This window comes from Schistocerca nitens, chromosome 9, assembly GCF_023898315.1.
Source record: "Schistocerca nitens isolate TAMUIC-IGC-003100 chromosome 9, iqSchNite1.1, whole genome shotgun sequence".
Taxonomy (NCBI): Eukaryota; Metazoa; Arthropoda; class Insecta; order Orthoptera; family Acrididae; genus Schistocerca; species Schistocerca nitens.
The window spans coordinates 508910188-508923523 of NC_064622.1; the positions used below are offsets into that span (position 1 = coordinate 508910188).

At 37.2% G+C, this 13336-nt stretch overlaps 1 protein-coding gene across 1 annotated transcript in view; it reads left to right on the forward strand.

The window, feature by feature from the left end:
- LOC126204470 (ubiquitin-fold modifier-conjugating enzyme 1) overlaps positions 1-12391 on the forward strand; it is a 44474-nt gene extending 32083 nt beyond the window's left edge. The window contains exon 4 of the mRNA XM_049938859.1: positions 12057-12391. Coding sequence (XP_049794816.1) covers positions 12057-12137 — 81 coding nt within the window. The 3' untranslated portion in view covers positions 12138-12391. The remainder of the gene's footprint in view (positions 1-12056) is intronic.
- The last annotated feature ends 945 nt before the right edge of the window (positions 12392-13336 follow it).

A 13336-nucleotide genomic window follows, 5' to 3' on the forward strand; every position in this document is an offset into this window, starting at 1 on the left:
GAGGTCCTACAATACATTGAGGGCTCAGTTCAGTTTGTGATATATTGCAGTATGACAGTAGTTATAATTGTTACCAGAAAGTAATCCATTAATTTTGTGTAATAAAGAAGTCAATTAAAAGAATAATCAGGTGGTGATAAAAGCAAGGTTCCTTGATGACAATCTCCCTCCTTGATGAGAACATCCCATTGCCAAATCACGAAAGTCTTGGTAGTATTGTTCTTGCTAACACTGTTGTTGGTAGAAACTGAGTACATGTCCTGCCACTGAGGGAAAAACAGAAAAGAAAATACAGAAAGGCAGAATTAAGAGATCAGAGAAAAGCACAACTTTACATGACTGAACTCTTGAGCATAAAAGTGCACAAAGATATAGTAGAATAATCCAAGCAGACCATATCATAATAAAAATGAACTCAGTCTTCTTATTACAAAGATAGCATTCATTGATTATCGCAGAGGAAGCTGCTATTTGCCATAACAAAGAATGAGGTGCAAGAGTAATATACACGGATGAACAAAACCTTATGAGCTCTGCCCACCATAAGACTGAATGCCTCCTGGTGAAGTTGCGAGCATGTAATGTGATACGTAAAGTGTATAACCAGAGCAGAGACAAACTAGGTAATCTTCGTAGTGACTGTGTGGGCCACAGATGGAGAAATTCCCTGACACAAGTGATTTTCAGAAAAGGCATGTTGTTATGGCCCAACATCTGGAATCGAACAGCACTGAAACGGTGAAGATGGCGAGCTGTTTGTGTCCTGTTGTCATGAGCTTCTATGTAAAGTAGTTAGATGGTGAATCCATGTGATAAGGTGTTGAAAGTCCACACCTCATCAGAGAATGTCTGCCTGCTCTGTAAACCAGGCTGAGCTGTAATCTGATGGCAAACTGCAGTGCTGGTGTAGACACAAATGTTTCAGAGCAGACCATTTTGAGCATGTTTTTAAACATGGGAACCCACAGCATATCACCCATACATATTTTCTTCTTGATCCCACAATATTGCAGTGGACACAGAATCATTGAGATCTGACCACAAGTCAACATAAATGTGTCTCCTTGTTGGATGAGCTGTTTTTCTTGTTACAACAGATTGACAATTGTGTCTAAAAGTGGCATCATACAGACAAATATCTGCTCAAAAAGTGCACCGTGCTGTGGACACAGGCCTGTGGGAGCAGCATTATGCTATGGAGGCCGTCACCTGTGCTTTGATAGGGCTTGTGATAGTAGTCGAAGGCACTGTGACCAACTTTATGAACATTATCATAGACCCTTCATTCTTGAGGTCTTGTGCAACAGCAGTGGTATCTTCCAGAAGGATAACTGTCAGATTCACAAGGCCAGGACAGTACCACAGTGGTTTTTGGAGAGCAGGGAACTAATTTTGTGAATGATGCTCTCACCATTTGACTGAAATGATATTTATTTTATTGACAAACTGCCTATTGGCTTCTGTCTCGGGTTCTTCGGCCGACGTTCATCTAATGATTTTTCTGACGTTTCGCCAGCACGAGTGGCTGGCATTGTCAAAGCTTCACCCTCCATTGCCGGCAATGGAGGGTGAAGCTTTGACAATGCCAGCCACTCGTGCTGGCGAAACATCAGAAAAATCATTAGATGAACGTCGGCCGAAGAACCCGAGACAGAAGCCAATAGGCAGTTTGTCAACAAGTGGCCACGAAAGCCTTAACAATTTTGTATTTATTTTATTGTTATTGTTTCGGCCTTAGACCATTTTCAAGTACAGAAACACATTTATATGTCAAAAAACATCAGACTGGTATAAAATAAAAGTCCTTTTTGAAAAAGCATATCTGGTCATACAGGCCAGATTTGTCGTTCGTAAAATTTAATTGTTTTAAAGATGTCTTCACTTTTACTAATGACAGATCTGGCCAATATGACTAGATGTACTTTTTTTAACAAGGACTTGTATTTCATGCCAGTATGATGTCTTATGACTTATTTAAGTTTTTGTACTTGAAAATGGCCTAAAGACAAAACAATAACACTTATTACAGTCAAATAGCAGCAGCATCATTTGAAACATTTACCATGACTGTGGCTCCCCAAAATAAAAATTATAATTATGGAACTAATGTTTACATCTTGACCACCAAATGATCCTGATTGGAAACTGGTGGGACACATCAGGCACCAGCTTTGTAATCACAAACCACTGGTGCGTAATTGAACAGTGGAAAATCCAGGATGGAATGTAACAATATTGTGAAAAGGAAAATTGCTACTCTCCATATAGTGGAGATACTGAGTCGCAGATAGGCACAACAAAAAGACAGTCACAAATATAGCTTTCGACCAGTAAGGCCTTTGTCAGTTTGTAGGTAATACCTTCAAATGAGAAGTAATTGTGGTTGTCGGTTTGGAATATGTCGGACGTTGGGAAAGGTAATGTTCAATAGCGGTAAGGCCATGGGCATTAGAGACGTTAGTGTAAACGGAGGTAGTATCAATAGTGGCGAGCAGGGCACTGACGAAGGCCTTACTGGCCAAAAGCTATATTTGTGACAGTCTTTTTGTTGTGCATCTCTGCTATATGGTCTGTAATTGATCTACATATACATCCATACTCTTGAAAATATGAAACGATTGTACAGCATCAACGGCTGGAGTCCCAACCTGGGGAAGTTCTGCCACTGAGTTGCAAGTCTTTCCAGTTGATGCTGTGTCAGGCAATTTGCGTGTTGATGCTGACGAAATGACGACCAGGACGATACGACTTTCATCCCTGAGCAGAGATTTCAACCCGGTCGTGAATCAAACCTGGGATTGCTGCATGGCAGTGAAATGTGCTGACCACTCAGCTAAGGCGATTGACCATACTCTGCAAATCACTGTGAAGTGTGTGGCTGAGGCTACCTCCCATTACTAGTTATTGGGCCATTTTACCTCATTCACTTGTGGAGTGCAGGAAGAATAATTTCTTAATCATCTGTGTGCATTGTAAATAGTCTAACATTGTCTTCATGGCCCCTACAGTCCTAGATTTGTCACTTAAATTTGCTTCTTGAAACTAAACAGGCTTTCATATAACACTTATTTTGGTCCCATAAGACCTTACAATAGAACAATTTGCATCTGTCATTTAACATTTGCCAGTTCTGTTCTTTCAGCATCTCTGTGACTGTCCCTTTCGTTTATATGTGCATTACCTCCTGTAAGTCTCATTTTGTGTGGATCCCTACACACTTGAGTAATTTTCTAGGATGGATCACTCTCACGAGTGACTTGTAAGCAATCTTCATTGTAGTACACTACTGATAAACCAAAGTTTCCCATCTGCTTTAATTGTGTGGCTGAGCCTACGTGGTAGTGCCTTTTCATGTCCCTATAGATTATTACAGCCTGGTATCTGTATGAGTAGACAGATTCCAGTTGTGACGGACATTTTAGCCATAGTGTACTTCAATTCTGCATTTTATTAACTACCAATACATTTCTAGACATTTAAAGCAAATTACCAATCTTTTTACTACTTTGAAATCCTATAAGTTCACTGAATAAAAATAAAAAAAGATACTACTTTATCTATAATTGCATAACCTACAAAAAGTCTGAGTTTACTATTAATATTGTCTGAAAAGTCATTAATATACAATATGAACAGGTAAGATTCCAACACACCTCCATGTGACACACTTGAAGCTACTTCTGCACCTGTCTATGACTCTCCATCCAGTATAATGTGCTGTGTTCTCCCCAGCAAGAGTTGCTCAATCATTGGTTGGTACACCATACTGTTGTACTTTCAATATCAAGCTTATGAGTGGTACTGAGTGAAATACCTTTTGGAAGGCCACGTGAGTGTCTCAATAGCATTTCAGATGTCACATGAGAAAGGTGTGAGTTGGGTTTCACATTTACAGGACTTGCGTGATCTGCGCAGACAACTAGTGGCACATATCTCGGGAAGTCTAATAAGTACTTGTTGAATGCACACCACCTGTTAACAGGTCAACAAGTTTAAACTTTTTTCTGCACTTCGTTTGTAAATGGATGAATTTACATAATTTTAGGGTGCTGAATTCTACTGGTAAAATCAGTTTTTCTCTATCACATCACATTTCCTAGATAGGCAGCAGAATAAAAACAGAAACAAACAAACAAGAAATATTCATTCAGAACTTTAAAACTCAATACAATTAAATATTTATGTATGTACCTGACAACAATAAGAGATCTGAATTAATTCACAACATATTTTCAACTTTTAACTTTCTGTGCTGTTTGAAAAATGCTCTTCTTTTGTCTGCTATTTTTTCACTCTCAGTAACAAGACCCCAACAGTGGTTGCTCATCATCAGAGGGTTCCAATGACCTTGATAATAGCATTTCATCATACAAATTTCTCAGTGAAAGTGTTCACCTTGCTAGTTGCTTATGACTCCAAAATTTTCCGGAAAGATATCCAGGTAGGAGTATAAAAAGTGAATTTTTAATGACATTCTGCACCTCATGTTCTTGCATGTGTCAAACAGATAGTTCATAATGGAAACATGGACATCATCTCTTCTGTTGCCCAAAAACCCCATCACAATTGTTTTAAAGGAGATGAGCATCTAATTCGATGTCAAAGGTTGGACTTTTCATCAATTATTTTTTTTTTTTTTAATGTCATCCAACAAATATACCTTCCTGCAGCTTTGCTTCACTCAATTTAGGAATCTTTTCTATCAAATTATTGAAGGCCCAATAGTAAAAAAATAACTTAAAAATTCAGAAATCTTACTTGCTAGAACACTTTGAAAAGTAGATTCAGATTCTACAGACCAAACTAGATATTTATTGATGTATCACAACCCAGATGCAAAACGGTTGTTGAGTAGTGTATTCAATGTTATATTGCAAACTACAGGTTTAACCAACAAACTATTAAGCAGGTGGTCACAGTGTTTTGAGTTATTGATGTAGCTGAATTACTGGTGTTATTGGTATAATCAGAATTGTCATTAACAAGCTAATGAGGAAAAAAAACTATGACTGGTAATGTGTGCAGGGGATTAATCAATCATATGAAGTCCACAGGTAGTGCCACCTCCGGGGCTTTCTCTGTGTTCATTTATGTTTCACACATGTTATAATGCCACATACCCACTTCCATTAGTGCATCATTTCAGAGTTTTCGTACCTTTTGGAATCCACCAGAGATACTTCAAAAATCCATTTACCTGACTGCAGGCTCTGCCCATCCTCATGTCATTTGCATTAAAGTCATATCAAGTCATCTGCGCTAGTCTGTTCCCCCAGTCCATTTCTCTTTTCTTCCCCCCCCCCCCCCCCCCATGTGCAGCATGCATCTCTCAATTCTTCCCTGATAAATCGTCATTTGTGAATGGTTTTGGGATTAGAAATCTGTCTTGCTGCCATAAGTCAAAATAGGCAACGAACAATGTAAACTTTGCAGAGACATGTTGAGTACTCTGTTTTGAAAACACTATTTAGCCTACTTATACAATTATTTCCTTCACTGTGTTGTTATATCCAACTGATGTTAATACAAAAAAACAGTCTACTGGTTTTGTGACTACGTTGTCAATCTGTACTTTTTATGTGTTGGTTACATATTATTTTAATCTCATTGTAATTGATTTTAAGCCTACTTTTAAATTTGCTCTGTTAAGTTCTGCCAGTCATTGGTGATGTTTTTCAGCACTGGAAGCAAAATGTGCAGAATATCTCCGCCCCCCTCTTGATGCAGGGATTTACTCTTGCCACTTTGTTTTTCAGGATATATAAGTATATGGCGAAGACCTACAAACATCAACAAAAGACATTTATTCTATTTTTGTTGCACATTTTAGAACTTTTTTGCCAGATGAAATCTTTTGTTCTAGTTTTAGTTTATTTTTAGTCAATGTTTGAATTTCAGTTTTTGGATGCAAAAGTTGAATGGTCGTTTGTTCACACTATTTCTTGCTTGGATTCTCCAAGTACTTGTTGAATGCACTTTGCGGGTTTCAGCTGCTTCTTAGATACTGGTATTGAACTCTGAGGTTTTTTGTGATTTTTTTTTTTAAGATTATACTGTAATTTTTCTTTGCTTCATATCTATTTTCTTACAGTAAATTTGTTTGGGAATTATTTTATGTAATTGTTAATGTTTGGGACATTACTTAGAATTTCTTCACTTAGAATTTCCTGGTTCCTTTTAAAATAACCTTGAGAACACAATGGTGTTTCTGATCAGCATAATAGGTCACACAGAAACCTTTAAATAAAAATTATGAGATAAAGTCAACAGGCACCACATGTTAGTGTAACAGTACAGAAAAACTCCATTAGCAGAAGATATTTAAGAGTACATTGCCAATTCCATTGGTGTGTCTTTTCATGAACTTCCTCCCATGTTTCTCTAGTCATTTTGTTCACTGTAACTTCTAAAAATAGTCTTGCAGGTTATTTTAAAAGCTGGATATAGCCTTTTAGTCAATAAATTTGTTGTGTAGTCTGATCCATAAAACCTGTACTGAACATTAGTATGCCTTTACAAACAAAGGCAATAAGGCTGTAATCATTGACCAGTATCTCTGCGAACATGCTGGGAAAAATTACATACACTTGTCAGCACAAAAGTGGTCGTTGAAGACCATAGTCAATCAGTCTAATACAGCTTTTTCTGGATTTTGTTGGGAGCACACTGTAGAGAAATTACTACTTGAAATATTATGTAAAAATGGTCCTGTCTGTTTCTTGACCTATTCCAAGAAGGCACAAAATTTTTTTGTAAATAAAATTCTCAGTTATTACGTAAAGTTACTCTACATGGACCCTTAACAGGAAAATTTTTGCTAGGTATCACTGTAACTGAATGGCCAACCTGTAGGCTTTCTACGAAGGCAGAGATTTAATTTCATGTTAGGTTGCAACAGGTTTTTTGTATTAAGATTTACGTACCATCTGGAAAATATCCCTCTATTCCAGTGATGTACAATTAATTTTCCACAGTAGATGTAACAGGTTTTAGACTTGGTCAATTAGGGTCACTTCTGGTGGCAAGTATGATAAAAAGTGATTATTCAGCGTATACAACACCAGCACAAAACATAGATGTTCTTATGATCATATTACTGAATTGTGGCAAGGGGAGGCTGCACTAACTTACCTACTTATTTTGGTGTGCTTTGGCACCCCAAATAGGGCCCAATCAACAGTAAATCTTGTAAAGATGATTCAGTTCACTACACCTTCCTTTTTGAAAAAGTATGTAATCATAACACACATCATTTAATATTATTGTTCTGGCAGTCCCTTCCCAAAGTTCACCTTAACAATATGTCATGATAAATCTCATAAAACCTTTCAAAATACACTTCTTCTGCACCATGCATGTTGAATAAAAGACACTGAGACATGCACATTTCTTTGGTCTAATAGTAATTGGAAAAGAAACTTGGATTATATTTATGAAATGTATCTGTGTGTCCAGTTAATGGTAAGAGACTGTGTGAGTAATGATACAAACAAAATGTGCTGTGATTATCTGATGTGTCATATTCTATTATTCTGCCCTGTATTATAAAAAATATTATGAAAAAGATAGATTGCTACTAACCGTATAGCGGAGATGGTGAGTCACAGTCAGTCACAGCAAAAAAAAAAAAAAAAACTGCTGGTCTGGCCTCGACAGTCAGAGACAGTGGTCATGTGTGTGTCAGCTGTGTTCCAGTGAATGTCTATTTCAGGAGGCAGCCTTCTGGCCGAAAGCTTACGTGTCCAGTAAATTTTTTATTGTACCTGTCTGCAACTCAACACTCCGCTATATGGCGAATACCGATATGTCCTTTTCGTAATATTGTCATTATTCCATCCTGGATTTTCCATTGTTTGATCTGGTCTATATTATGTTATTCTGTAATTACTGCAGTAGTAAAGTTAATCTTCAGTTTTATTAAATATATTTAAGTATTCAGGTGGAAAAATAAAAACGTGATTGTGGTGATTTGAACACATGATGTCCTGGCTGGTTGTGATGTCTCTTGATGCTTTTTCTTCCCAAAAATTTAAGTTCTAGTGATTTAAACAGACTAAACTGCTTACCTTACTTTTGCAGAACCATCTCAGGTAAAGGGTAATGTCATTCGTAATTTATGACGTTAAACATTATGCCCACAAGTGATGGTAGTATTTTGCTGCGTTGACTGACAGTCTTAAAGCAGCAAGGATCTGTTTCGTCACCCAGTGTATTCATCTTATAAGTAATGCTATGATCCAGTTAGTATGACAAGTATATTTTGGGGGACTCATATGTTTCTTACAAGATCAGTCTCCCATATAGTTGTCACCTGCAGTGCAGGAATGATTTGCAGAATAGAACAAGGTTCTCTTCTCAACTGGCCTCCTTGTGCTGCAGGCCTCAGGCCCATTGAAAATATTTGGCCAGAGATAAAATGGTCTATGCAAGAAAATAGGCCTCTCTCCTCACCAAAAACTTGTGCTGGGGATTTAGAACATCACCATAGCTGCCTCAGAGAAGGTGGCAGAAAATAAGACATTTATTACTATCCACATTGTAACATCTTCACAGCACCATTAGTAATGCTGACTGCAACATTAGTGACACAGCTACATTACTCCTCCTCTCTTAATATGTTTCTTCATTATTATTTCCCAGTAGGCCAGTCATAACTAGTAGTTCACATAATTTACCAATTCAGTATAATATGAGTTGAAGTGCTCCTTCAGGAGTGGATTATGATATAAAGAATAAGGCTTTGCTTGGCAAAAACTACTTATGAATCACAAAATGTAAAGTGGACTACGAACATGGTGAAAACAATGAACTGAACATAATCTCAAGATGAATGCAACTTCATCACTGTTGTACCAAAACACACACATCAATACTGCTGCATCTTGTGAGCATTGCCAACCAACTACGAGTCGGACAATACACCCAACATGTGTATGTCGCAAACAACAGTAATTCATAAAACATTATCGCATGCAAATATTAAGTTTTACTACTGGATACAGTTTACCTAGCTGTTGTTGCATGATTATAGATACTCAGTATGCAGCCACACTGAAGGATAAAGTATTTTTATTGGTTGTTTTCCACAGATTTGATAAATTGCCAAAATGGCATGATGCAATACCATAAGCTGCTGATTATCTATGACATTTGTACAACAGGTGCTGTATATAATGGTCTTTGACCAAAATCAATTGCACATTAAAGAATAAATTAAACAGTAGTTTACATTGTTACAAATGTCCTTTCTACTAAAGAATAAGCTTTAAAAATGCCAAAAACTAGTAAGTAATATTCTGTGTGAGGATATAGGATTCTCAAATCATACTCTCTCTTCTTTGCAGAATACAGATGGTCATTGAAATGAAAAGCCATCGAACAGGATAATAAGTGCTGTGCTCTTGTGAGGACCAAAAAGATCTTATTAACTGTTTGTTCTGTTGATTTCATGTTTCCTATAGATGACACAAATTAACAAAATAAAACAAAAATAATCACTGAAAGAAGGGTCTGAAATGAATCCTGCTGTTGTGCAGTTATTTGACAGTCTGCAGACTACTCCACCAAACTCAGCAGTCACTGTATTTTACTATTGTTGTTGTATCCTTGGCTCCACTGCACCAGCATAAGTCCAAATCATAGGAGTGACATGGAGAAGATTTTCTTGTCAGTAAGGTGTAACTCCCTCAATTATGCTCAAAATTACAATATCAGCACAATGTCTTTTAGTTCCTTACAATGTGTGATCTCTTGTGAATGTGGAACATGTCTGAGAAACGCATCACTATACTGAAGCAGTTTTCATGACTGCTTCTTTGTATGTGCTATGTTTAGCGATTTGGCCCATGACACATGATGTTGTTGGTCTTGGGCCATCATAGGCAATCATTAATACTTGGTTAGCTCTCAAGGAAAGTTCACAAACTGTACTGTTTGATGCTTGTGACTGAATTAAGTTACTTCTTCACTTTACCAAGTATAAATATTTTTCTGCTTGGGTTACACTGTAGAGTGCTATCAGTGATAGAAAATACAGTATAATTATGTTGGTCATAGGTTGTGAGACTCACATGGTACACTTTCACATGTTCTGCATTTCCTGCTATATGCCAAGTTCTCTTGCAGTATCATACATAATTAAATTCTGAATTTTTATTTTGGAACAAGAATGGAAAGTGTAGGCACAAGGGGGTGGGGGTGTTCCCATGTGTTTTCCGTGTGTGTGTGTGTGTGTGTGTGAGAGAGAGAGAGAGAGAGAGAGAGAGAGAGAGAGAGAGAGAGAGCGCGCATGTGTGTGCACACATGTATAGCAGTTGTATTATCACATTTCATTTGTTAACCACAGATATCTGGAATTTGCTGATATATTGAAAAGTCCTTTTGTAAAGGATTTTTCTTTAAAAAAAAATTTTGATGACTCATCCGTTATCATTGTCAAGAAGTGACTCATAAGTAATACTATAGGTGATATTTTACATGTGACAGTCAGCAGACTGTGGTATGGTGACATCACACAATATGAGGTATGATCAAAAGGTAATAGGAATTTCTGTTTTTCTTAAATAATCTTTATCTATTCATTGACATTAGCTTTGTCCCCTTCAAAGTACTAATACACTTGGGCCAGTGCTTTTTCCAATCGCAGGAGGACTTAGGGGACTTGCTTTTCAATGTGGGGGCTGAGGCAACGTAATTGTTTCGTTTTTTGCCAGAAAATCATGAACAAGTATTGAGAAGTTAGCAGAAGCATTAGTGTGATGCAATTTCAAAGATTGGTTTTGCCACAATTCTGGTTGTTTTCTTTGGATTGTTTCACGCAGATGGCACATAACTTCCAGGTAGTATTCCTTATTGACAATATTATGACTCCAAGACAGGAACTCATGATGCAGTGTCCCATTTTAATCAAAGAAAGCAGTGAGAAGTACCTCCAATTTTTTCCAGTCTTGGCTCTTCAGGCAGTTTTCATTGGGACAAATAGGACTTGGTTTTGATGTTATACCCATATACCTATGTTTCATCATCTGTTATAACCTTCTCTAGAATTTGTGGATCATTGTAGTCTTCATTTGGTAATTCCTGAGCAATGTCTAAGAGACATTGTTTTTGGTTGAAATTCAATATTTCGGAACAAACTTTACTGCTACATGTTTCATACCCAAAACCACCAAAAAAATTGCTTGGTATGAGCCAAAGAATATGCCGACATCAGCAGCAGCCTCTCTGTTGGTGATTTGGTGATTTGGTGATTTTCTCCTCTTTTTTTCCCAAATCCATTTTCTTTACTTCTTCCACATTGTCATCAGTACTTGATGTCTAGGGCATCCAGGGTGGTCATTGTCTTCAACATCTTCTCCACCCTCTTTGAAACTCGTAAACTCTTTGTCTTACTCACACCAAAATCCACAGTCAACATTTTGAATTCAGTGCTTAACTTTATTCCACTTTTCAATTAAAATTGAATGCATATTCTTTGATCCATATTTTTTGAAAGTAAAACTCCACAGAGCACTTGAAAACACTTATAACCTTTTCAATTGTTAGCAATAAACTAAATTTTCAAAACAGCTCAAAATGGAAGCATACATCAGGAACATGTGTACCAACAAGTTAGAAAATAAACTGAAAATTATACGTATAAAGTCTGTGTAATTACAAAATACCTATTACTTTTTGATCACACCCCATACTGCTCTATGTTATTCCAGTGGTAGAGGAAATAGCTGAAAGATGGAGTTGTTTAAATGTAACTGACTGTTTTTTCAGGAAAACTTAGTGAATTTTATTTATCCGTTTATTGTTTGGTAACTGATTCGTACATATTGGTGACCTCTAACAGGACCATGCCTAGTATGACACTATGATGTTCAAACCAACTTTCAGATTGAAAATAGCTTTACCTTATGTATTGCTCATTGTTATAAAATAATATGTTCTCACCTGTCTCATTAAATTACTTGCAAAATTGGACCTTAACAGAAACAAATATGCTGGCATGTTTTGGAAATAACATCTGTTTACAGAAAAAGTAAGCATATACGACATTATTGTTGCAGTTGGGACCATGGTTGGCAGTGGAGATTCCAGATATGATTGAGAAAGGAGTCATTTCGTACAAGGAAAAATCGGAGGGATGACCCATATGAAGAGAATAGGACAAATGAGATTTGGTGTCGACAACAAATGACATCCAGAAATTAACTGGCTGTGAATGTCATTCCTTGACCATAATTTCTATTGTACTTTTGTGTGCACATGTATGAAAAGTTGACATACAGAGATATTTGTGAACATACAGAGATATTTGTGATTTAATGTAATGTCTGTTTCTATCTTGTACATTTTTTTTGGAAGAATATAGTGTCCTTATGCTGGCTATAAAGAAACATAATGTGTTGTTTTGAAAGAATATAGTATTAAACATTGTGTATCGTGGATATATACTACTGTTTCTCAAAATTGCAACACCCAGAAGAAATAGTCTGAATCGTTCCAGAAACCAGAGGAAGTGTAGAACAATGGAACCATAATATGTGATTAAGATTGCAGAGAGATTACATGCACTTATGCCCATCAAAGCCCTCTTTTGTGTGAATAGACAGGTCAGTGTTATGCCACACTGTCGATAGACAGTTGTCAAATGAAGTGGAAACATGCAAGCAAGTGCCGGTATGCCTTGTTGATGCCAAGGGGTGCAATATCAGCGAATGAGAGAGTTCGAACAGGGTGGAATGATTAGTTTACAGAAACATGTTTATCACACAGTGACATTGTGGCTCATACAGAACATGTTGCTACAAGAGCGATGCATGTGTGGAACCAGAGGTTCATATACAACTACAAGTGAATATGGGATCACATAATGTGACCAGAATGCAGAATGACCACCATCTTGTCTGTATAGTAGTAAGTGATAGAATGGATTCATCCACAGTGTTGGCTGGATAAAAGGAGTACTAGAATGGGTGTGAAGATATATGTGTATGCAGCTTGTGCCATCTACTCAGGGCTGAACTGGTGGCACATGTGCCATCCCATTAACTTCTGTTCACCATACACTGCAGACTGCAGTGGGCCTGTGAACTCTTGTCACTGTTGTGTTGAGTTGTGAAATATGCTGTTCTTGGATGAGTCCCCCTTCAACTTGACGTACACCAATGATCACATAATGTGTTTCACAGTACTGTGGTGAACACAGTTGGGGAGACTGCATTGTTGAGCAGCAAATGCCAAGAGCGATAGTTTGGGGTATCATTGGCTATAATGTGCTACTTTTCTCACAGGGTTTGAGGACAATATGAAAAGCAAATGCTACAGCATGCAGGTTTTAGAGCTG